The 26,077-nt window shown below is 44.4% G+C and overlaps 3 protein-coding genes across 3 annotated transcripts in view; 1 reads left to right on the top strand and 2 right to left on the bottom strand.

Annotated features, from left to right (window-relative positions):
• The window catches only part of LOC146222326 (mitogen-activated protein kinase kinase kinase 11), a 29,000-nt gene extending 11,675 nt beyond the window's left edge, over positions 1–17,325 (bottom strand). Inside the window, exons 1-6 of the mRNA XM_084691403.1 lie at positions 15,466–17,325; positions 5,885–6,065; positions 4,335–4,483; positions 2,171–2,346; positions 1,691–1,931; positions 198–314 (exon numbers count right to left, since the gene is read on the bottom strand). Coding sequence (XP_084547529.1) covers positions 198–314; positions 1,691–1,931; positions 2,171–2,346; positions 4,335–4,483; positions 5,885–6,065; positions 15,466–16,225 — 1,624 coding nt within the window. The 5' untranslated portion in view covers positions 16,226–17,325. The remainder of the gene's footprint in view (positions 1–197; positions 315–1,690; positions 1,932–2,170; positions 2,347–4,334; positions 4,484–5,884; positions 6,066–15,465) is intronic.
• Positions 17,326–19,565: 2,240 nt separating this feature from the next.
• On the bottom strand, positions 19,566–24,656 carry drap1 (DR1-associated protein 1 (negative cofactor 2 alpha)). The gene is made up of 7 exons (XM_084691112.1): positions 23,874–24,656; positions 23,059–23,131; positions 22,830–22,923; positions 22,497–22,619; positions 22,282–22,372; positions 21,726–21,811; positions 19,566–21,348 (listed from the first exon to the last, which is right to left on the bottom strand). Exons 1-7 carry the CDS (start codon positions 23,913–23,915, stop codon positions 21,168–21,170), a joined length of 690 nt encoding a protein of 229 aa, XP_084547238.1. The 5' UTR covers positions 23,916–24,656; the 3' UTR covers positions 19,566–21,167.
• Positions 24,657–24,730: 74 nt separating this feature from the next.
• c25h11orf68 (chromosome 25 C11orf68 homolog) lies at positions 24,731–26,002 on the top strand. Its single transcript, XM_084691111.1, has one exon. The coding sequence runs from the start codon at positions 24,731–24,733 to the stop codon at positions 25,475–25,477; it is 747 nt and encodes a 248-aa protein (XP_084547237.1). The 3' UTR covers positions 25,478–26,002.
• The last annotated feature ends 75 nt before the right edge of the window (positions 26,003–26,077 follow it).

The raw sequence follows: 26,077 nt of genomic DNA, 5'->3' as shown, positions 1-26,077 counted from the left end.
AAAGAGAGAGAGGGACAGAGCTTGAGGTGTGGGAGGTTTGTATGTGTGTGTGCATGTGTGTGTGTGTGTGGGGGGGGGGGGGGGGAGTATGAGTGTGTGTGATTTGAATGTTTATGAGTTTGTGCATGTTACCATGGATACTATTTCAATTCTATGTGTGTTTGTGTGCTTGTGTGAAGACAGAAGCCTACACTTACGTTGGATTGCTCGGAAGCGTGGGCCAATGGAAGGGGAGGTTCCGGAACCCAGATCTGGAGAATTCCTTCTTTTCTCCAGGCCAGGAGACGCCTGCACTGTGATCTTGTGAATAAAGTCTGTAGGACACACACACACACACACACACACACTAGATGGCAGAGGTATCTTGTGGACAAAAATCACAATCACATGAGCAAAGGATTGAAATTCAACATATGCTTGGACTCGTACCCTTATTTTGAAAGGGGGGGGGGGGGGTTATCTGGGAGTGTCTCCCTTGAAAAGAACTTTCATGAGAAGATCTTTCATGTGGTTTGGGCTTCTTCCTTCTATGATGCCACTCGAATAGAAGTGTTAGCATGAAGCACAGCTTCAGTAGATGCTGTTGGGAGGAACTAGGAAAGGCGCAGCCCTGAGCTATAGCCTGAGCTGGACAGTGATGGAAAAGCACGACGAGAGCAAAGTAAAACAGGAAGAGAAAGGAAGGAGAGAGAGGGAGCAAAAGAGAGTGCCTGCGAGTGTGAGGATGAGAGAGTGTGAGACAGAGAGAGACACGGAGAAATGGAAAGAGAAGGAAAGAGAAGGAAAGAGAGGGAGAGGGAGAGAGAGATAGAGATGACAAAAGAGAGAGAAAGGGAAAGAGGAAGAGAGAGATGGAAGGAGAGGGGGAGTTGGAGAGAAAGATGGAAAGAGAGAGGGAGAGAAAGGGAGAGAGATGGAAAGAAATAAGGAGAGAGAGAGGTGGAAGGGAAGGGAGAGAGAGAAATGGAAAGAGAAAGGCAAGAGAGAGAGAGAGAGAGAGAGAGAGAGGGGGAGGGAAAGGGAAAGGAAGAGAGAGAAGGAAAGAGAAAGGGCGTGAGAGAATAAAAGAGAAAAGGAGAGAGAGAAGGAGAGATGGAAGGGGAGGGAGGGATAGGTCACGCCAGCCAGCAGCCAGGAGAGACAAGAAGCCCACACAGGCGTGGTCGTCTCCATCTCCCTCTCATCAACCCCCCACCAAATCACAACCCTGCTGCTGGGAAACGCCTGACCACACCACCACACACACACACACAGCTAAACACACATGCACACACACAGACTAACAGACAGACCCATACACAAACCCAGACACACACACACACACAAACATACACACACAAGGAGTACTTGTGCCTGCTCCTGGATAAAGTATATCTGTCTGCAGTGGTGAAATGCCTCATGAGGAATGGTGAGTGTACAGTTTGGGAAAGCATATTGCAACACAGCACAACACAGTTGCTGACGTGCAAGTTACTTTTGAAAAATGTATTGTCATCCCTCCCCTTATCAGTGACTTTTATCATTCTCAAACAGGCATGTTAAACAGGTCAGAGAAGCCCGATCCACTTAAAACGGCACTGGAACCCCCTTGAAACGCCACCGTCACACTGAAACGCAACAGCGCACGGGGCACGTCCAGACGCTTCACAACTGCCCCCCCCCCCCCCGCCGCATCGCTCTCCCCCCCCACCTTGCGGCATGCTGATCTTCTCGCCGTTCTTGCCCTTGAGCTTGTGCTTCTTGAACGTGCCCTTGCGCTTCTTGACGTTGGGCTTCTCCTGGTTCATGTGGAGGATGAGCAGGCTGAGCTCGCGCTCAAACACGTCCTGCTCCCACTGGGCCAGCTGCTGCTCGCGCTGCCGCAGGAACTCCTCGTGGGACTTCTGCTCCAGCGCGGCCCGCTTCAGCTCCTCCTCCCGACAGCGCAGCTCCTGGGGGAAGGTGGGGGGGGGTGTCATGTCACGGGATTCACGTTCATGCTGCATGTCGCTGATGACGTGTACGGCGGATCGTTTATGATTTTGTTGGATGGATGGAGGGATGGATGGAACGGACAGACGGACTAACGAAGAACTGGATGCCCCAGCCCACACCACCGGCACACATCCAGAGACCAGGATTCACACTCGCCCGTGCCTGTGGACAAACACACCCAGCCACGCGCACGCACCTTCTCCTTGGCCCGGAGCTCATCGAACATGTCCTGGATCTCCAGCTTCCAGTCCTCCTGGAGGGAGTGGAAGGAGTCCTGGGGCATGTCCTCCATCACCTGCTGCTCCAGGGCCGTCAGCTGGGACAGGATGGAGGCAAAGTCGGGCCGCCGATGGGGGTCCTGGTCCCAGCACTCTGCAGGGAGACACACACACTTCATGTGCAACAAACACAACTTGTGTACACGGGGTATTGACATTGCCACCGTTTTGGTTGCATATGCTCCCCAAATTGGATCTGTTCAACCTCAAAATATATTTGGGAGCACTTGTGCGAGTGATAATCACTATGGTGCGACCGTTCTTCACAAAACGCTCGCTGATTAGCCTACTGCACAGTATGTGCCGGCTGTGAGATACAGTGACCGGTCTGCTGTTCAATCCAACATGACATAAACAGTTCAACTTCATCTTTATGTTCTTGAAGATTTTCGATTGGTTCAAATCAGCTGTCAAATCAGCTGTCAATCACTCTGTGTCACTGCGCACCGTTGTCACATGACAGGGAACTAACCAACGCTAAAAGTTATAAGAGCTGAAAAGACAGTGCTCCAAAACTTTTGCTGGTGCTCCTAACTTAAAGTTGGGAGCACCAGTCTTACCACGTGAAAAAGTTCATTTCAAGCCCTGTGTACAACACAAACCTTATCAATACACACACACCTAAAGATTTTATGTTGCTTATATTTGTTCACACGTTAGATGAACGTATCTTTTTGGACAAGGTCGAAAAAACAAACACAGGCCATTGTTAAATCAATTAAAAAAACTTTAGATCCTTACTATTGCAACACATACTCCACTTTTGAAAGTCTGGAATTGTAGGCATTTGTTTTCATTGATTATGTTTACTGTAATTACATATTATTAAGTGTTTTGCTCCAAATTTTTCTTTGATTCTTCCAAAAAGCTGAAGAGAAACTTTCTCTATTCTGACATCAGGTCATTCTTGCATTTTGGTGGTGTATAACATTAGCATTTCACAAAGCTGTTGTTTAATCAGCTACTTATGTAAGCACAATTATGGTTATTACAGAAAGTGCAACTGCACCTGTGGGAGTTTATGTTCATCCCAAAGAAGGCTTTTGCTGCATCACTGTTTTGCCATGGATCTCACTACCTCCCAAAACGACTCCAGAGAAGCCAATGCAGTGTTTATTGTCAAGCTCATTAGTATTATCACCAACCAAAAATGAAAAACTGAAAAAAAAACATGAAAGGCAAAACCCGGTGCTTCATGTGAGTTAAGCTCGGTGAAAAGCTTCAAAAGAAACACTAACTCAGAATTATTTCCCCAGCTCACGGGCGAGTTTTTCAGATTTAAATGATCATGTAGTCTAGTGCGTGAAATTCACATTTGAGTTCCATTTCTCTCATTAAAAAGTAACTAAACACTGAAACCTCTGTTTTGAGTCAGACCACTGCATAAGTAGGCCTATTCAAGCACTTCTAAAGTCTTGGTGTTGATTCTGACAAATCATTGCAAACGTGTCATTTTTAACCTTTGACAGTAAATCCCAGCAGTGTTTGCCGCATTGGGTTTTATCTTCAGAGTCATTTGTGACGTGTAGTACTCAGACATATCATAGGGAGGGTTGTGTGTGGTAACAAGGCCATATGTGTGTGTATCATTAAAGGAAAACCCCAACATTACTGTTCCAGGAAATCCCCTACTAAGGTTGAAATTCACTCCAGAGTTAGACCTTTCCCAAGTTTCATTGTCATTTTGGATTCTTTGTTGAAAGGGGTATATCCACAATCCGGCTACCAACAGTATGATGGTTTCAGTCAAACTGTAATATTTACCTTTTATTCAAATGTCAATTCTGTTGCTTTGTTATTTACATAGTAGTCTAGTTAGTAGAAGTCTAGTAGTAGTCTAGTTAGTTATTCAGTTACAGCATGCCATAGTAACAATATACACCCAAAGTTATTAACTTGATGTATGAGTCTGTTTAAAATAAGTAGTTATGTGCAAAAACAATCAAATCAAATGTCAAATGTATTCATATTTAGCATTTAGTAACCTAAATATATCACACATTACTGAAACAAAGTTGCAAGAAAACAAAATGGTGTCGTCAAAAAGAACCACACACACACACACACACACACAGGTCTTACCTGCCATGAGCTGGGCGAAGGGTTCTGGGCAGGTGGAGGGAATGGGCAGAGTGAGTTTGTTGACAGCTACTCCGTAGGCCACCGCTAGTCCATCGATCCCCCTGTAGGGCACCTCTCCAGTGAGCAGCTCCCACAGCAGGACACCATAGCTGGGGTGGAGAAAGGACAAACAGCAGACACGTGTTGACACCACTCTGCAGAACATGAATGTGCATGATACTGTGTGCATGACTGTGTGCATGATTACAGTGTGGTGTTTGCATAATAATGAGTAAACACTGAGGATATCTTAACGTGTTCTGTCCTATTCATAACAACTTCATATGACTTATGGGGGGAATCATTTTTGTCATGGTTATACTGTATGTCATTTGAAGGTATTTGGAGAAGAATACAGCACACTGGAAGTGCATTATGTGTATCTACGGCTTTACATGCAGTTATAGGTCAACAATGACGAATTAATTCTGTCTAAAAATATTTATAATATTATAAAATTGTTATATATCACACGTCATTTCGACAAATATACTCCCACACATACACACACATACAGTTCTCACATCCATTCAGACACATGCACAAACACGATCTTTTACTCACATTAAGCAATGACATCAAATGTTGCAGACATGGACACATCATTGTAAACACACACACACACACACATTCACACAAACACTGAGGAGGTCGGAACCGTCGTGCATCCTTAAAGTGTGGCTCTGGATGTCCCACACTGTCAATTACCTCCACGCATGCCTGACTAAACGTCCTGTCGGATAGTGGAGAGGGCTGCTGCCCACAGCATTTTTATATAGACCTATAATCACAGTACACATACACACACACACAAAGGACACATTCACAATTACATGCACACTCACGTACACACACAAGGACACATACACCATTACAAACACACACACACACACACATACATACACAATCACATATACATATACACACTCACACACAGACACCACTTAATCTTAGCTTCATGATGAATTGAAGTAAGATACTTTGAAGAACATAATTAGCCTTCTTTCAAAGCAGTTGAACCGCTTCCCCCGTTTACATAGAGTACACCGACGAGGATTACTTCAGCCCCCAAAAAATAACAATCATAATAATAATAACAACCCTATTCTTAGGTATGGAAGGATTATGAGAGGGAGAGAGAAAGAGACAAATGAGCGTTCTGTTGTGTCATGAGTCCGCAGGGCCCTATTTTGGCTGCACACACACACAGCCGAGCCAGATAGAGCGCTTCGGTTGGGTCTGATGTGTTGCCTCCCTCGCTCCCTCCACACTGTCAAACAATAGGACAGTGTGCGGCACACACGTCGGTCACAAAGCACAGAGCAGCCCTTTGAAGCCCTTCGTCACATGGCTCTGCCCCTCCTGAAGTTCACCACTCCGTCTCTCCGTTCTCCCTCCGTCCCCTCGTGCTCTGTCCCTCCGTCTGCTTTCTCCGATAGCATTTGCCAAGCCGAGAACACACCCACGTTTACATGTTAACCAGAAACGATTGCGTGCCCGCGCGCGCTCACCTCCAGACATCGCTGCCCTTGGAGAAGGTGGAAGACTTGATGACCTCGGGGGCCATCCAGGCGTAGGTTCCAGCCGTGCTCATCTTGGTGGTCTTGTGCCACTCTCTGGCCAGGCCAAAGTCTGTGATCTTCAGCGTCTTGCCCTCCATGCTCTCGTCTTCTATGGGCTGGGCCAGCAGAACTAGACAGAGAGAGAGAGAGAGTGTGTGACAGAGAGAGAGAGAGAGAGAGAGAGAGAGAGAGAGAGAGAGAGAGAGAGAGAGAGAGAGAGAGAGAGAGAGAGAGAGAGAGAGAGAGAGAGAGAGAGAGAGAGAGAGAGAAAAGAAGAAATCAATTTTATTTTTTTATTTTTTTGTACTACACATCAACTTTTACATTGTGTGGCGTGATTAAAATGTAATTTGGACGCACTGTTGCAGAAGTATTTTATGAAAATCTCCCTTTTTTACCCATGCAGACACACACATACGCACACAACAAACAAAGCCTTTCACATCCTCTTCTCCTTTTCTTATTTTGACTGGCTAGATTCACACCAGTCCCGAAAGAAACCTGCAAGACACATACACGGGAAAGACAACTGAACTGTGTGTGTGTTTTCTGCCCGCAGGTCACCATAAGGGCTTCCTGATTCCACGCATGTTCAACATGTCAGCCTCAAGTCACAGTCGGAGTGAAGGCTCAACTCACCCCATAGGCTCTCACCCCAAATGTGTGCAAGAACAGCTTGTTCTCCAGACATCAAACACTTCAAAAAGACAAATGGCAACAAAACGTTGACCAACCGTAATTATGACACCAGAATAGCTGTGTGGTTGTTAAAAAAGGAAAACTAGACTGACAGCAGAGCTGGAGGTTGCCGGTTCAAATCCCCCTCTGCATGTCCCTTAAATACACATTTCTGCGAAAAGTATAACTGTAACACAAGTCAATGAGCAGACAAACTGGAGTAATTCTGCACCGCATACTATAACCATGGGGCTCAAACTGGCACCAAATGTATGCAGATGGATGGAGTGAGTTATTATAGGGAAGTCTCCGGATATTTCCAGTCACTTTGGTGCTGTCTCTTTTATCACTCTCGGCCACTGTTGTCTTGTCCTCCAGCTCTGTCACATTCACATACTCAGATGTTCTCTCTCTCAGACTCTCTCAGACTCTCTCAGACTCTCTCAGACTCTCTCAGACTCTCTCAGACTCTCTCAGACTCTCTCAGACTCTCAGACTCTCTCAGACTCTCTCAGACTCTCACACTCTCTCTCAGACTCTCTCAGACTCTCTCAGACTCTCTCAGACTCTCTCAGACTCTCACACTCTCTCTCAGACTCTCTCAGACTCTCTCACACTCTCTCACACTCTCTCAGACTCTCTCAGACTCTCTCAGACTCTCTCAGACTCTCTCAGACTCTCTCACACTCTCTCAGACTCTCTCAGACTCTCTCAGACTCTCTCACACTCTCTCACACTCTCTCACACTCTCTCAGACTCTCTCAGACTCTCTCACACTCTCTCAGACTCTCTCAGACTCTCTCAGACTCTCACTCACACACACACACACACACAAACAGTCGAACTCTCTCATTCTGTTTGTCCCTCTGTCTTCTCCTTCAAAGAGCCCACCCCCCCCACAACCCCAGACCCCTCCCCGCTCTGTTAGAGCACACATACGGTAGTCTGTTACTATCAGTTGTCCCTCCTTGACATCCCAAAAAGGAATGCACCACAATAGGTCGTGTTGTCTGGCTTGAAAGGGTATGTGTGGGGTACTGGGGGAAAAGACTCATAGTCCTCCACACTTTCTGCAGTTCTGCCATATTTTTTAAGGACTCCACACATTTACAAACACACACACACACACGCATGCAAACATGCACACACATACAGTATATGGACTCAAATACAGACTTGCTCACACACACACGAGCATGCACACTGCTGCAGTGGCCATAGACTACCACACAGGGAGATGGCCTGAATGTTGACACGTCATTTCAAGATTCCGACCTTTAACCTTTGTTTCCCGTAAAAACGTCCGTAAGGGGATAAGAACCGCAGCATATAATCCCATTTACAGTATTTGGCTGGTTTGCTGGTCAAGCCTCTTTTAAGGGTCATTAAAAACAAGATCAGGCAATAAGCCCCATTTCCTGTTGCACTGCTTCTGTGACCTCACAAGCAGGAAGTGACGCCTGCCAGCTCCAGTCCTTCCTCAAAACAGAGAAGGTGCAGTGGAACCATTGCACATTGTGCACACTAAGCAGATTTCTATTTTTAGAAAACAAGGATCAAAGGGGGTCACGCGCTCTTGGCTGCTGATAGGGTCTCCCAGAGAGAATTGTGGGATATGGGTGGACGGATGAGCCAATTGGTGCCCCCCGGTGAAAGAATTGGTGATTTTTAAGCATCTGATTACCCAATAGGTATCGTGTCAGTTGTGCGTGTGAGGTTGCTCGGATGACTTGCAATAACTTGTGTTCCAGCTCACACAAGCAGTGCTTTCTGAGACACACACACAGACAAAGGGTTTGCGCCGTGTAAGCACACATGCAACATTTTTCTTCCACTTCCTGTGCTAAAGCAGAGATGTATTCTTGGCTCAGACTTTTTTTACCCTCCTTTTCCTCCTCCCCCTGTCCCTTTGCCACCTATCCTTTTCTCACAACTAGTTTTAGAGAAGACTTTTACACAGTGACGAGGTACGTTTTATATGCCACATCCATTTGAGATCATGTTGGATCCAGGTTGGAGCTGGTTGGGCCCAGACAGCCTTCCTGACCCGGGGCAAATGAACAATGCCAGCGAAAGAAACACACCACCCGGTCTCCATGGCAACAGGACTCTGTTTGGCATTGTTTGTTGTTCACAAACAAAAGTGTTTCAGTTACAGAAATGAGTCTCACAGGAGCGACCTAGATATGTATTTGCTGTGGGGCCTGGCCGTGGCCATGCTTGCTGACTGGCTGTTTTGGGCATGAGTGGCTATGGTACTGCTTCACCATGCATGAATACCTTTGTGTGCCTCACTTTCAAAACTTGATGTTGGGAAATGCGCTGGGAAAATATACAGCTTGGCATTTCTCAATAGGACGTTACAAGGAAGTCGAGCGGTTCCGCAGAATCCGGTGGTGAACGTGCTTTGTCAACCAACAGGCGTAAGGTATTGAAACTAAATGATAGTAGCGAGATGAAACTTTTTATTGAAACCCAACCCTCTCACTCTCTCTCCCTACCCACCAACCTTAACTCCTTTATCTATAACTCTACCTCTGTCTCGCGCTCTCTCTCCGCCTCCATCCTCTTCTCCCCTTCCCCTCCTGTTTGTATATGGGCCGGCCCTTCTATGGGCCCGTAGGCGAGGGGAGAATTCCGGCAAGGGTGGGGGCTTTCCCCGGGAAGAACGGGAGCTTTGTCCCCCGGGGGACGAGGCCAGAGGCTGACAGACAGTCTGGCAACCTCTGGCTCTGACAGAGAAAGAGACAGAGAGAGTCACAGAGAGAGAGAGAGAGAGAGAGAGAGAGAGAGAGAGAGAGAGAGAGAGTGAGAGAGAGAGAGAGAGTCAGAGAGAGAGTCAGAGAGAGAGAAAGAGAGTCAGAGAGAGAGAGAGTCAGAGAGAGAGAGAGAGAGTCAGAGAGAGAGTCAGAGAGAGAGAGAGAGAGAGTCAGAGAGAGAGAGAGAAAAGAGAGAGAGTCAGAGAAAGAGTGAGAGAGAGAGAGAGAGTCAGAGAGAGAGAGAGAGAGTCCGAGAGAGAGAGAGAGTCAGAGAGAGAGAGAGAGAGAGAGAGTCAGAGAGAGAGAGAGAGCGCGAGAGAGAGAGCGCGAGAGAGAGAGCGCGCGCGCGCGAGAGAGAGAAAGTCAGAGAGAGAAAGAGAGAGAGAGAGTCAGAGAGAGAGAGAGAGTCAGAGATAGAGAGAGTCAGAGAGAGAGAGAGTCAGAGAGAGAGAGAGAGAGAGAGAACTATATAGAGCAATAGTGAGAAGAGCAGCAAAGAGTAACATGATGGAGAAATATCAGTTATCACAAGACTAAGCTTTACTGCAGCCATACACTGCATCACAAATCCTGTTTAAAGCTTCTGTTATAACTATGGTGAAGGCGCCTTTATAGCTGAAACTGGGCACAATGTATTCCATGTTATGTGCCTACAGTCTAGCACGGCATTGTCCAAGCACTGCAGGGGACAGGCTTGGTGTAACTCGTGGTCTCTCTCTTTCTACCTACTGGGGAACAACATTAATGATTCCCTTCGGGGAAGTAGTTATCACCAGGTAAAACACAGGACACGACTGAGACCAGTCACCTATTAACCAGGACTCCCATCCAAAACTGCCTTGCTCTGACCATCAACGGTTGAAGTTTAACCTCCATTAGCTCGCTATGCTGGGAAACACAGTTCTGAGGTTCCACAGAGGTGAACCCATGGGGATTTACAGGACAATGACGGATGCTGGGTGGCTAAACACGTATGGGTATTACAATAAAACTTTATATAGAGCTGTGAACACATGCTGGTGCCATATTTCATCTATATTTATCAATCTGCGATCAAGTTTAGGATCTGTTTCAGAGTATAAAATAGATCTACAATGATGATTCACTGTCGAAAATACAGGACTGACCACACGAGTACCATGTGACTGGTCAGGGGCATTCACAATTCTGTGAAACCGGTCACAACCTGGACTCTACAGTCCGCAACTTTACGATTTAACATAACAGGGCACACACATCCGAAACACAAGCAAACAAACCCAATGGGCTCTCTACTGAAACTCTAGTGAAACAATCAGCCAATCCCCCTTTTATTCATACAAACTTTTGTTGCAAATTTGCATTGAGAAACGCCTTTTGAGTGTGCAGACCAGGGCCAAGCCTCACTGGAACAGATTTATCCGTGGATTCTAGAAACCTCCACTTCCTGTGAGGGTTGACCTTACAGTGTCTGGTTTTTCCCTCTCTCCACATCCCCTGGAGTTCCTTTGTTCCACCCCAGCCTGATCTGCTTCGCACACCGCACATTCTGCAGCTACAGTCTTTCTAAGCTCTGTGTGTGTGTGCGTGCGTGCGTGCGTGTGTGCAACCACGAACAAGGCCACGTAGGCAAGCGTTCAAGTCAAGTCTGTCCGTTTCATTTTGTGGGTCTTCGAACTGCCCATTCTGTAGCAAAGTGCCGGCAGTGTGTGAGAATCCCATGGGCGGGATCAGTCCCACCTGCTCTTTCTTTCCAATCTAAACCCGGGATCTCAGGGTGGCATCTGTCTGCAATTTCCAAAACAACGAGAAAGGGCACAACAGGGCCCTGTTGCATCCCTAAATCTTATCACACACTGCCAGAGAGACCCAATGACACTGGGAGCACATACTTGGGTTCACTCTGGTTTGAAGACAGGGCAGGGAAAGTAGGGAGGAATTCCTGCCCTTCCGTTGGACAGAGTGTGATAGACAATTTGTCATCGTTAAATTAATTCATTGTTGGAATAAAAAAAGCTGTGTCATTACAATTATACAAGCCCTACAATTATTTTTTACTAGATTCACATTTTTTCTAATCACGCAAGGCCAAGTGTTATAGCCTTGTTTGTGTAATATGTTTTATGTCTGATAAATGAGCACATTTCAGTGTATTAGTCATCTGAACAATTACTTGACCCATTTACTTTACTAACGCCAGAAAGATACTGACAAACTACTGATAAAAAATATTACAATGACATCCTTCATTGGTTATCTCTAACAACATTTGAATGTATTTAAGATTAAGTTATGACAAGCTTAAGTTATGACTAGCTCATAAAATCTTTATCATCATACTGTTTTCCACTAATGCTTAACTATTACAACCTTGTTACAGAATAGGAAATCTAACACTGAGACCGTATCAAGCTTAAAATGCCCTTATTTCCTTAACTAAATACCTCACATGCCAACCCTGTGGGCCCAATGTCTAAACTGACCTCATAATTCCCGTCACTGAACTTGGGAATGTTGATGTGTGTGAGAACGAGAGTGTGTGTGAGCAGTGAGCTGAGCTGAGCTTCGCACAGGGGATGTTTTCAGTTGGCTTCTAGTGGGGTGCTGGGGGCACTGAATGAAAACATGCTGGTGGAAGGAGTGTATCAGATGCTTGTCCATTCTGTCCTTCTAGTCTTGGAAGGGAAGAAAAAATTGTTGATCCAAAATCTAACTGGGGTGTCCCTTTAAAAAGACGTGCCAGTTTGACTCCACCAATGCTTAGCTTGGCACATTTATATGGCTTCTAACTATAGCATGTGTGCTGTGAGGCGGTGGTGGTGGCGTCAAAATGCAGCGTTTGTTGATGAGGAAACAGCATCCATTTGTCAGCTCATTTGAGTCGCCCTATGCACTAATAGGAATGGGTGTAGATGTGCATGACATCAATATCAGCACTAATGTGTGCAAACACATCTTAGCCACACTTTCCTCGTGTGTGCTAATGAGTTTGGTGGCGTCTGTGCGTGTGCACGTGTGTGTGTGTGTGCGTGCACCAAGACTGGGAATGTTACAGGAATAGGCTCCTCTCTCTTTTACCCTGCTCTGCATTTGCTTTAGGTGGAATTCCAGTGATGGCCTCTGGCTTGTACCCAAGGCCTTGCTCTCTGTGTGCACTTTCTTCAATGATCCTGTTTAATCGGCATCTTCCAAACAGGCCACTGAGCCAGTATGCTCCACTGACTTGTAACTACAACAAAGTTAGGCAGCTCTCCTTAGAGACTGTGAAGGAGTAGACGTTCACCAGAAATTCTGATTGAATATTACAATCCCCTCTGATGTTGGTCTCCACTAACATTGAGAATATTATTTCATGTGAATGTAGCATACATCTTTCTCCTCGCACGTTCACTCCCCAATCTTCAGACACGTTACTCTGACACGCTTCACCAAGGTGCCTGCACAGGCCGTGGAGGTCATACTTAAATGTCATTAAGTGAACTTGTCTGCGAAATCCATTTTATTCGATACCTTTGTGTCTTACGTCTTATACAAGCTTGAGCCTGTGGCTGAAGAGAAAAGTGCCTTTCATAGATCGCCTTGTCCATCCATTCATTCGTTCAGCGAGTAAAACATGGCCGTCTTCCCAAATACCTCGTGCCCCCTTTATACCTTCCCCTGACCTCCTGGAGGGGTGCCTCCAATCTAACTGAACAGCTGCTAGTGCCTAGCGCTGAAGAAGACTGTTCTTCGTGAGAACAACACAGACTGTCTTTTCAGACTCAGCACTATGGATGAGATGAACCTCCCTCTTAAAAAGCATGAGAGAGAGAGAGAGAGAGAGAGAGAGAGAGAGAGAGAGAGAGAGAGAGAGAGAGGGGGGGGGGGGGGGGGACAGGATATTGCTCACTGGCACAACAAAGCTTCCAGATACGTGCAGTGGCAGGCCTGGGACAAAGATTTGGAAAAGAATGAGAAAACAAGAGGCAGGAGGAGGAGAAGAGATATGATCTTGCAGTAACAGAGAGAAGGATTGTGTTTGGTTGCCCCATTCCGTATCCAAGCCCTATATTTAAAAAATAAATAAAAAAGGTTTTTCTTTGTACAACAGGTTTTCTTCCGCTCCACTGGCCACTCTGGGTCGGCTCTGAGAACTATGAGGAATGAATCCACAACAGGGGTGTGTGTGGGGTTGGGTACCGAAACCCTTGGCTACCCATTTAACCGGTATGTACCGGACTGAATCAGAACGCAGATTTCGGTGCCTCATTTTGGTGCCACAATTCCTGAGCTATCGATTTCAATATTTGCCCTCTGGTGCTCGTAGAAGCATCATCAGTGCACATGATCGCTAGGTAAATTATACTGCATTCGTGTGGTATCAGAATAATCGGAAAGTTGATTTCCTGACTGAGAAAGTTCACGTGAATGCAAGTCGGAACGTCGAAGAAGACATGGCAGACAACAGTAATTTTTTTTCTCAATAAAAAACCTTTTTAAATGTAATCTACCGTGGCTCTTTGTTTTGTTTGTTTGTATCGGTTCAGACACCGAATTCATTTTAAAAGTATCAATGTGGCCTCGGTACCGTAAAAACCCAAATGATACCGAACCCTAGATGTGTATGTGTGAGAAGCTTGGGGTGGGTGAGGGAGGGGTGTTTAAGAGAAAGAACCATTATAGAAAGATGTAGTGCAACCAGCTGTTCAGGAGTTGTGAATCCTTTACAAGGACGCACATCTTCCATCTTCTAAGTGAACTTTGGACAATGGGGAGTGAACCCAATAGATATTCCCGTTCTGTCTATCTCTGCAAGGTCCTGACCATTAGGATAGACTTGAAAACTAAAAGTGAAGCTATGAGGAGAATGACCTACTTATGGCTGTGTGTGTACTTGGCAACCTACATACCTGGAGAAGTTCATAACCTCCATTAGGGTCTAAATTCCCTTTAGTGTGTGCGCGTGTTTGAGTGTGTGTGCGCGCGTGCATGGAAGTGGATTGTTCAGCATAAAGTACAGGATTAGCCAAGATGAAAGTGGTCGTACTTGGTGATCTTGATCACGTTGAAGGAATCAAAACAACAATCTTTTAACGATTTGAGTTTACATTTTTCTGTGATTTTTTGTCATAGTAATATAACAATAAGGGTTTTGACTCTTGTGAATTTGAGAGGTTTTGGGGTTTGGCTGATGTAGTAGGATTTGTCATGGTGCAAGACCTAAAGGTTCTATACATTATTTTATAGTATCTGCCTACTGTGGTCGAAAGAAGTTGTTTGGGTCAATGTGTCTAGCATTACAACCCCAAATTCTACCCATGTTCATTTGTATCATTATTTTTTTACTTCTGTGTATCCAAAGTTGTCCAAAATGTGAGTTGTGTGAGATGATGTTGGAATGGTAAGCTATAAATCCACTAGAATACTTGACCTTTGATTACCAGGCAAGATTTATAAACCAGGCTATGTTTTATAAAGAAGAAACCCTCACCAGGCTTTCACAACTTCCTAAAGTGCACTGACTGTGTGTCCAGTGCAACCTCTCCCACCCTCCATCACATGATACCGTTATGGTGTGATGCAATGTAAGCCAAAACAGAGGAAGACGCTCTTCCAAATGTATAATAAAATTTCTCAAGCTTGTTGGAAGTCCAGATGGAAACAAAAAGGGCAAAGTTCTTCTGAGATCATTTTTGGACCGTAGCATAAAATCAAATGAAGGATTCTCAGTGCACTGCTTTGATGGAGGAGCCATAACTGAACGTAGATGAGAAGATGAGATGGGTGAGTTTGTGTGGGTAATTCTAAATATATTAAACCCTTATTATATGTTTATCTACACATATATGCGTGTATATATTTTTGCGGGAAAGGGAGACAACCATTCGACCATTATTGTCAAAGACAGAGAATAATCTATGGCCTGGCATCCCTCACCTCAGTCTCCAGCAAAGAATTATGATTCAATCCAAGTCACAAATATATTGAGGGAATTTTTAGGGAATTCTGTGTTACCTGGAGATTGATACCAGCCCTTATGACAGGTTTATTAAAGCCTTCGCCAGACTCCAAGTTTATAAACACATCATACACATAGAAAGCTTGTTAAAATCAACTATTGATAGGTGGACTTACTGTTGTTCGATTTGAGGTCCCTGTGGATGACTGGGACTATGGCCTCGGTGTGCAGGTAGAGCATACCCCTCGCTATTTGTACGGCCCAGTTTACCAAGACGTGCGGCGGGATGCGGCGGCCTGCCAGGGCCCGGCTGAGTGGCCCACCAGATGCGTATTCCATAATAAGACATAGGTTTGGTTCCTGCAGACAGACTCCTTTGAGAGCGATGATGTTTGGGTGAGTGAGCATAGCAAACAATCGCGCCTCCTGACGCACGTTTTGGGCTGTCACGCTGATGTCTTCGTCTGGGTCTTGTCGGGCCGCTTTCACTGCCACTAAACCACCTCTCCATGTACCGCGATACACCTTGCCAAACCCACCGACTCCAATGACCTCCTCAAGGCTTAGTTCCCTAAAATCGACGGCCTCTGGATCAAACTCTCTCACTCCCACTGCTGGGCCCAGCTCCCCGACCACCGCACCGCTTTGTAGTTTCCCATATCCACTTGGCTTGAAAGACACGTAGTTCGAGGGAAATATGCCTACTTTGTTATTTACCTTCCCCGCCCACCAGCCCTCATCTCCAGAGATTTCAGAGTCCAGCGACAGAACCTCTACGAGGTCACCTTTGCGCAAGGTGAGCTCATCTTTCCCGGCCGCTTCATAATCGAATAGCGCTGTCCACACAGGATTGGTGAAGTTCCCTTTTTGTGATTGTTCCAAACTTTTCCAGTTTGACAGTGGGCCACGACTAAAAATGTTCTTCAGCGGCTCCATGGAGCCTCAAGCAGATGTTTAGACAACGTCTGATTCGGTAGTCTAGAGATTTGAAAATAAAGTACTGGACTGCGCCTCTCTCCCTGTTCTGTCTTTCCAGTTGGTTCATCGGGTACCAGCGAAATTTGTCCAAAGGCCGCGCCAACAATGAGGCTACAAACATATAGTCAAAGATTGCATAATAAAAAGGGTCTTTCTTTCGTATCGACATGGATAGATAAAACGATACGAATATGACCAAGTCTGCAGTGTGTCCCAAAGTTAAGTTGTCTCTAAGCAGGTTGTTTTCCAACTGGTATGGTGTGCAGTTTACACGCACGTTTGACCATATATTAAATGTATTTAGGACTACAACTCACAGAAGTACACTTCACATGATGGACTGAGACTTAATAGCCTACTGATATTCTCAAAGGACAAAGCTGACAGTCGCCTGTGTGGATGTGTCGTGCAATTATCAACAGGTGCTATACAATAGCCTACCCAGAACTTTGGGGAATTACAGCTCCAATGCAAGGTCCCATGTCCATTTCGTTGTCCATTTTGAGTTTCTTTGTATTTTTAGCCATTAAGTGCAGTGGCCACCATAAGCAGGAAGCGCTGAGGAGTGGAGAAGAATAGCAGGAAAGGAGCATTCAGTCCTGCTAACCCGTGCTTTACGACAAGTTTCAAAGCTGACCAACTCGCCCAAAATCCACTAGCCTACTCGAATAATGTCTAATCCGAAACGTTTTTGCGCTATGTCAATAAAGTCTACATCCGTTTGCGCAACTGTATCCATATTTGCTCTGTCGTTCTGTAATACACCATATCTTCTGTAAGCTGTCTATAAGCCAACAATAATTTTGTATCCGACGACTTACTAACAGGAAGGGCTAAACAAACCTACTTAAGCTAATTTTTAAGAGAAACGCACTTTGGATAGTGCCATTCATGGTCCGTAACCGGATTTTATTGCCGAGCTTGGAAAAGCTCGTTGTTATATCCGATATCCAAAAAGTGCAATGATATCTCCATTGTAATCAGTTACGTCCCTGTTTGTTAGCTGTGTTCCCTCGTCCAAATCTCGAACTACTCTACGTCTGTGCACACAGTCAGAGAAGAGGGTGGGGTTTAGTAACTTTTTTTCCAACAGGAAAAGAATCAAATGACAGTACCAACCCAACTCTCGCTCTGGTGGAGAGATGGAAGGTGGTAGGCTACGGTTTGACGGACAGTCTGATCTCGTTTTATCTACAAAAATGCAGAAAACAAATCGGTTAGTTAAAAGTCCTTTGCAAACTGGTCACGATACAACAGCAAATAGTTTTTACAGAAATCCACAGTTCTGTGCTATTAGTTTATTGTTGCTTTAACGTGATTCACATCAATATGTATCACAGCAATAAAACAGTTTAGAAACGTTTTAATTATAACAGTAAAATGGCTATAAGGGATATGTTCTTAGTTTCCTACACAATACTTTAGCCATTGTTCAGCCATGATGTTACCCAAATTAGTCCTAAATATTGATTAGAGCAAAGTACTAATTAATGTGTGTGTGTGTATATATATATATATATATATATATATATATATATATATATATATATATATATATATATATATATATATATATTAGTGCTGTCAAACGATTAAAATATTTAATCGCGATTAATCGCATTAATGTCATAGTTAACTCGCGATTAATCACAATTACTCGCACATTTTTATCTATTCTAAATGTCCCTGATTTCTTTTTGTCCCAATCTTTTTTCAAATTGTAATGCTCTTATCAACATAGAAAAGTGGTTCGGATTGCTTTGTGCAAATATTTTTTTTATTGAAAACAACATTGCAATCGCCTGGCTTTGACGAGGGGGCAGAGAATTCGCATCAGCTGTGTGCTTGGCCATCAAGTGGTATTTCAGACTGGACGTGCTGCGATGATAGCTCAGTTTACAACGACAAAACACACAGATCACTGGTCTTGTCAATAGAACCATTTGGCAACTTTTTAAAAGCAAACTTTCCATTCAGAATCTTATTGGCATCCATTTCGGCATCTCGCGCTCGTCATCCACTCAAAACGTAACGTTAGCCTACTACCAGAGAATGTCTAATATCCGTAAACGGGCTCTGCTACTACTCTTTAGCCAGCTTGCAAGCCAAACGAGTGTTTGGCGTGCCTGTTGTTTTGTTTCCGGTCTAGCTAGATCCGGTGTGGTGTTGTAGTTTTTCTAACGTCGGTAGTTGTTGCAACAGCATGTGAAAAAAACTACAAAGTTTGCTAGGCCAAAAAGAGCGTTAATCGCGCGATAAAATAATTGACGCCGTTAATTTGGGTTTGCGTTAACGCCGTTAATAACGCGTTAAACTGACAGCACTAATATATGTATATATATATATATATATATATATAATGTTAAATAATATAATGTGATGTATCTAAAATAAAATGTTAATGCATTTGCAAACCGCCAAGTCGCCCCCATCCTCATTGGTTCCTGTTGGCCAGTTATTGGGCGGTCACCTTTGCATTGGCTGCTGTGTGGAAACTGTGTGCTTCCTTCAGTTGGTCTTTTGATGGCTCCCCTGCCCCAACGGTGGGCGTTTGTTGGTCCCCCACCCCCCCACAGACATCCACACACACTGTCCCCTCATCCCCTCCATCCACCTCTAGCCCCCTCCCTTGTGCTGCTGACTCATCGCTTGTGCAGGAAGGATGCAATTGTTTTTGCAGCCTGGTGACTGAGAGTACATGGGACTGCCACATTTACTCTGTTGAACCAAACTCAGAGGCAGATGGAGTCTGGGTGCTATGAAGAGGGTAGGTGTGTCAGTGTGTCTGTGTGTGGAGGTGGGGGTAGTGCACTGTCAAATCATAATACCCCACTCAGAGCTAAGTGCCAGGGGCTTGAATAGGGGAGAGCATACTACAGCAATAGCTAATAGCAAAAAAGTTAATTCACGACAAAACTCTCATTACACTTCAGCTAAACTTGAAAATACTGTACGATTCGTTTTTGAAATCTCGACACACCTCTGGTGTATTGCATTCTTTACAAGTAACAATAGGGTAGGAAAATATGCCACAGTCCTACAGTAAAGCCAGATTCATTGATAAACAAGCTTTTCCATGCCTCAGTCAGAGAGGCCAGTAAGGACTGTGGGCTGCAGAGAGGCAGAAAACAAAGGCTGTGTTACACTACTGTGAAAATCTAAGGTGCAATCTGGTGCAGTGTTTCACTCAGGTGCCAAATGAGCAGGCACAATCATCATAACAAATTCCACTGTGATTCATGTCGTAGATATGCTAGGTGGGAAACATATCATGAAAATAAACCAAAACAAGTTGACCTGTGTTTTACTGAAATTTGAACTTTATTTCACTCATACAAAATAAAAAGAATGTTAAAAGTTTTACATACAGCATCAATTCTGACTGCCTACCTTGAAACTAATTTATATCAAGACCGACAGAGTAGCAGGCCCTATGCTTTTTCTGTTTTAAATGCGTACATTAAAACAATCTAAAAGAGAGAAAAAGAAACATGAAATACGGAGGAAAATTGGATTCAAAAAGGGGGCACAACTGTCCAAAACTTGGCAAATAATAGGTGAAGGAGGGAAGGGGGTGGGGGGTAACTTTAAAAACAAAGTTAGAATCTAAAGGGAGAATCACAGAATCCGTTTCATCTTTTGACATCACAGCCAGCACAACACAGATACCTTTTGTCTTCAATGTAAAGAGTTGTGGCTGATTGGGGCTTGGGGACACAAAGGAATATCATTCATAATTTTAGGAGCATTTTCGTCATCATAAAAATAAACAGAAACAAAAAAAAATAAACAGATTACCAAGTTTGTTGTTATATATATAATGATATTATGGATATGGTTGACTGCTGAGGTGAGGTTGATGTATTCACTAGGAGGCATGGAACTCCATAAAAACTGTGTCTTAAAAGGGAAACTAATGTAAATAATGTTTAAGTTACACAACCCAGAGTAAAACATCTCCTTGCTTTATTGCTTCTAAGGCCCTAGGGCCTTATACTAATAAATGGACTACCAGGTGATCTATGTAAGCTTGAAAGCAAGGCCTACACCTTATGGACTGGTGTCTATGGCAAAAATTGAGCCTAGTCGTGATTTAAACCTGGTAGTGAAGTTCCTCCATTGTTCAAGTACCTTAAATCTAGACCAACTTAATCAGTATCCATAAAATCCAGATTCTTATCCCATATCCCAGTGATGAAATGATTCCTTAGACAATCATAGGACATCGCCTTCCCTTATTCAAGTGCTGATCACTTTCAAATACCTTTAACGGTTTCTCCTGAACTAATCTAGAGTAGATGTTTTTGCATGTATAGTATATATTTAAAGCTGTAAGGTTAATGCTTGTCTTGCTACCAACCTGAGGCCAATACTGACATTCACAAGGAGCTAGTGATATGTTCTTTGAACACCACTAAAGTCTGATACTGGAAACTGGAGCGAGACGAGAGAGAAAAACCAAAGTGCAAACTACATGAGGGACTCACAACTTGTCCTGTCTGAATGAGAGGTGAGGGGGTGGGTCTATCAAAGTGGGTCTATCAAAACATACATTTTTAAGTCAGAATAGAACAACCGACACGTTTAAAAAAAAAAAAAAAAAAAAACGGGTTCATTGTTTTTTTTCTCTCCACAATAAAACAAGAATTGATCAAAATAAAAATGTAAAGAAAATGAACACTTAATACACAACTGATGACTCGTCTTCCGCAGGGTCTTTTCTTGACTAGGCTACACGCCTGTGTCTGCCAGCTGTTGTGGGCTTTTCTCCTTGCAACGGGGCTGCGATACCTCAGTGTCTTCCCCCCCCCCCCCCCCCCCGGCCCTCCTCAGTGCAGCCTCGATAAGAACAACGTAGGAGGAAATAAAATGTAAAAGAGTTGGGGGGGAGGGGGGGGAGCTAAGAGTCATAATCTTCGTCGTCGTCGTCGTCCTCCTCCTCTTTGTGCGGCATGGGGGCTGGAGGTGGGGGCGCTGTGCCCATCAGCGAAGGGTGAGGGGCGAAGGAGCCCAGGGGCATGGGCATGGGCTGGGCACCCTGTGCGCTGCCGACATGGAGGTACTGAGGTGGCATGTCAGGGCTGTGTTGGCACAGGCAGAAAATGAACATGATTAATGATGTCTGTGTTAGTTATATGATACTCGTTCTCCACACACAGAGCACTGAAAGCAGCAACTTTTAGTGAGCGATCCTTTCAACTTTAACCTATCCAGTTCCCCCTGGCAACTATGTCTTGACTGAGTGCAAGGTTTCCCTGCAACTTTGACTCTTGTGGCATGTTATTCTTTGTGTTTTCAACATGGAAACGTGTTTTGGAATCGAAGACTCACTCAGTCACACATTCAAACACACACTCTCACCTTTGGCCATTTTAAGTCCCATCCCATGTCTTCTTAGCATTCAAAACTTGCCAAAAATGTTCCTTTGTATGTTACTGACATAAAACATGTGTTGTACCTGTGGAAGCGTGAAGCTGGCTGTAGGTTTGTGCTTGACTGAGACCCATCCTCCTCCTCCTCCGTCTCGCTGTCCTCTGAGTCATCCTGTTCCCATAGCAACAGAAACAAGAGTGAGTGTTCCTCACACCTCACCCCTAGTCTCCACTCAAAGCAGACCTCACAACAACTACAACGAGCAAGGTTAACAATAAAAAAGAAATGCTGGTGAAAATGTTAGGCTATGCTTTATTGTTGCACTCTGTACTTCCTAAGCCCAGTGTAGCCCTGTCACTCAAGGCCAGTGGACTTCAACCCTGGTCCTCAGGGACCCCCTGTCCTGCAGGTTTTTAGATGTTTCCCTGCTCCAACACACCCCATTCAAATGTGGGGTTGTTATCTGGCTCTGCAGAAGCCAGGTAACGGCCATTCATTTGAATCGGGTGTGTTGGAAGAGGGGAACATCTCAAACGTGCAGGACAGAAGGTCCCTGAGGACCAGGGTTGAGATCGACTGCTCGAGGCTGCTAACTTTTTTTCTGATTACTGTATTGTAACAATGGTATGAATGATATTGACCTCTTGTTCAGACTCTGTGCCCGACAGCTTCTTGTCCTTCCCCTTGGAGCCTGCTCCACCATTCTTGCGACTTGACCCTGGTTTCCGACCTCTGGGTGACGGGGTTAAAAAGTAGTTGTGTGTAAAAACGACAACAGCAAGTCTGATATCGAATCTTGCTTCGTCCCAGGAACCGGTAGCCATTTCCCGAGACAGGCGTGTGAAGCTATCCATACCTGCGGGCCACCTTGTCCCCTCCCTCCGCATGGTTGTCCTCTCCCTCGCCTTGCATGTCTGGCACGGCTGCAACCAGGTCCTTCAAGAAGTCAAACTGCTGTTCCAGCTCAATGCACTGTTTTCTGTGCACATGCAAAGCCTGGTTAGGACACCATGGTCAAGCCTGGAGACTAACAGTTTCACAAAGTGTCACTGAAGAATCGATTAGGGTTCCCAACCTCCAAATAAGGTACATACAACTCACCTACAAAGTAAAAAAGAATCAATGATAAATAGGATATTAATAAGACTAGTTTCTGGAACAACAAAAACAGACAGGTTGCAGGTCTTACAGGTGTGACGTGGTCATTGTTTTAGCATTCCGCGACTGGGTAACTTGACAGGCTTTTGTAAGGAGTGATTCCAAGAAAAGCTCAAGGGCTCGTGCTGATGTTTGATTTAAGGAAAAAGGGAGATATATGATCTTACTTTGACCCAGTCGTTTCCAGGTGCACACCAATGACACATGAATGAGCTTTGACAACAATAATCAAAATACCTCACAAACGCTGCAAAGGATACATATGATGACAGGAACTGCTGCAGCCACTTTGCCTATTTCCTCATCAGTCTGCATAATCTTCTTAATCCTTGCCTGGAATAGGAGGAGATCAGTGAGTTGGATCACTTACACTTTGTTTTGGTCAGGCTGATGGTAAGAGCAAATGGGTATCTTGACTATCATTGGACGCAGATGTCAAAGGCATAGACTTGCAATGCAAGCTAAGCTCTTTCTGCCATTCGCTTGTGTCTTGGCATGGCAACGTATGGCTATTATTCACCTGATCATAACTACAACGTGACCTTGTTGAAAGTCAACAAGTTAACTGATTAAAACATAACTCGTGTGAAGGTGGTATCCTCAGTCTATCTCAGCCATCTTAGCACATAACTGGCTTACTAGTCAATGCTAATAATAACAATGAAAAAGTTGTCTAAGCAGTCACTTTGAAAGGGTGTTCAAATTCCACTCCAGCATCATTAACTAGTGTAATAATTACTAATCAAGTTGTTTGTTCACACCTTGTGTTTCAACATAATATACCCGGAAAGCTACGCATGTATAGCCAGATGGCAGAACAACTTCACGTAGCAAGCTAACTCGCATAGCTCGCTAACATGCTGGCTAGCGATGAAGGCCAAATCCCAGTTCATGGTGCTGCTTGGTGCTCTGCGTTAGCTGCTAGCACTACAAGATAACAGCTAATATGCCAACCTAGCCGGTAGAGCTAGCTAGCTTCTAGCTACAACAAACAACCGACAACCATCAAGGCATTACTGTAGCAAGTCTATATACTTTCCACGTCAGTTACCAGATCAGCAACCAGTCGACTTACCGGAGGGAAGCGAGCGTTATATTTCTTCTTTTTACTGGGCATTATAGAATAATCTGGCTAGATAATAAAAAATATACCTATATATTCCGTTTTGACACAATCTCCACCTCTACTTTACAGCCCTGTAGCTAGCTAGCTGGTTAGCACGTAGCCCGTATCCCGAAAGCTTGTTTTCCGCTGGGTCTCAAGTGCCGTAAATTTCGGGGTGAAATGAGCTCTCAACTTGATGACAAAACCCAACTAAATGTTAAGTTATTTTTAGGACTGTTTTTGAGTCTTAATGTTCATATACAATGTAAATAAATGTTTCATGACATTCGAGTTAAGTGACCTTTTAATGGTTTTGCATTCTGTTATGTGTCATTCTGGGGTTGTACAATAAAGTTCATTCACCGAAATAGAATCAATCATGGCGGCATGAGATGAAATTATCTGCTGACTAACTACTTCAAAACAACTACAAACACTGGATAACATTTATATGTAAGTTTGCTTCGTTGTTGGCAGGTATTTCATTTTTAATAGTCAAATGTGGACCTTTGGTGCATGCAATTAAATTAGCTTTGTTCTGTAGAGCGTGCATGCCAAGGCAACACAACCAATTACTTGGCTAGTCTGCTAGTGGGTAACATAGCAAACACACGATAGCTGATCGAAGATCAGATAGTTATGAAAAATAATTATTAAAAAAAACGACTTCAACTGCGTCTGCAAGCTTGCCTGTAGCTCTAGCATTTTTTTTATTAGCCTATATGTCACACCTAATGTTTGCTTATCAACAGTAATACATTGGACGTAGAAGAACCATAACCTAGTCAGTGGTCCACCGTGAAAACCACTGCATTGTTGACAACGCTATGGAAAACGAAGATGTTTCTGTCGGGGATGAGGTGGAGAAGTGTGAACGCTTCACTGCCGAGATCTACGCAGCAGAGTCTCTGGCTGCTGACATGGACCCGTGGATTACATTTGACGCTCGCAAAACCCCCAGAGCAGAGTTTGAGAGCTGGCTGGAGACTAACAAGCCCTCACAGGTGTCCCGTTATGGGGATGAAGACGGTGGTAGAGGCCCTGTGGGGTGGATCTGTGTAAGAGGACCAGACTATTATGACAGCTCTGGAGACGTTGACAGCCTTTTGGAGAGTTGGGATTGTTTGCTTGAGAGCGGCAGGCCGGTCAACTTCCAGACCGTGAAAGAACTGGCACTGAACCACGGTGTGCTCGAAGGCAAATGGCTAATACACTTGGAATCTGGATTCAAGGTGGACCATGCATGGGAGTGCATAGCTCGAGCAACACTAGAAGGAAAGATCGACAGTGTTAAAGTAAGCACTCAGGACCCAAAGAACCCAAGACACGTCATCTGTGTCTACAACAACAACTTTACAGACGAGAACCAGGTGATGAGGCTCGACACCGTCATTAGGGCCACAGGGGTGAAGTGTTTTATCTCCTATAAGCCAGATGTGTACACATACCTGGGCATATACCGCAATAACCGCTGGAAGCTTAGTCCTACCATATTCGAAAGCAAGTTCGACCTCGAGTGTGTGCCCAGGCGCTCTCACGTTGTCAACAAAGTTACCAACCTGGAGGTCACTTAGGCCTGCTAGGAGGATTAAGCAGTTCTACAACAGGCACATTTCATGGGGGTGGTGCTGTACTGACTGAAATTTTGGGGTTCCGTTAATTGCCCCACAACAAGTGGGATTTTGTGCTGCCTTCGGGTCATTGTGACCCACGTCGTGGTGCAAAAGGTGGGTCACAATGACCCAAAGGCAGCACACAAGGGTTATGAAGGATAGGTTACTTCCTGTAAATAAGTATCTGATTGTGTGGGACAAAGTCCACGTCTGCCTCATGCCCATATAATGTGTGTCAACAACAAAGAAAACAAATCTTGTTTCAGTGTTGAGATAGGTACCATTGCCAATATTCTGGCATCTGGTCCAAGTGTTTTGGGGGGGATTTCAACAAATGTTCCCTTATGTTTTACTTAAGTTCACTTAATTATGATTTTAATATGTTGATGGCTTTGAATGCTCTTGTTTGAGTTCTTTCTAAATTATGTAAAGTTGACGTTTTTACAAATGTATTTAAGTGCCAAATAAAGTTGACTTTGAAGTTGATCTGTCTTATCACCAACCTCTATAGGGATGTAAATCATAACAAATGCCAGCTTTTAGATTGTTATAATTTTATTT

This window comes from Hypomesus nipponensis, chromosome 25 (genome assembly GCF_054491055.1).
Source record: "Hypomesus nipponensis isolate SF chromosome 25, ASM5449105v1, whole genome shotgun sequence".
In the NCBI taxonomy this organism is placed as follows: Eukaryota; Metazoa; Chordata; class Actinopteri; order Osmeriformes; family Osmeridae; genus Hypomesus; species Hypomesus nipponensis.
The sequence above is the reverse complement of the archived record's forward strand: the minus strand, read 5'-3'. Positions and strand labels throughout refer to the sequence as shown.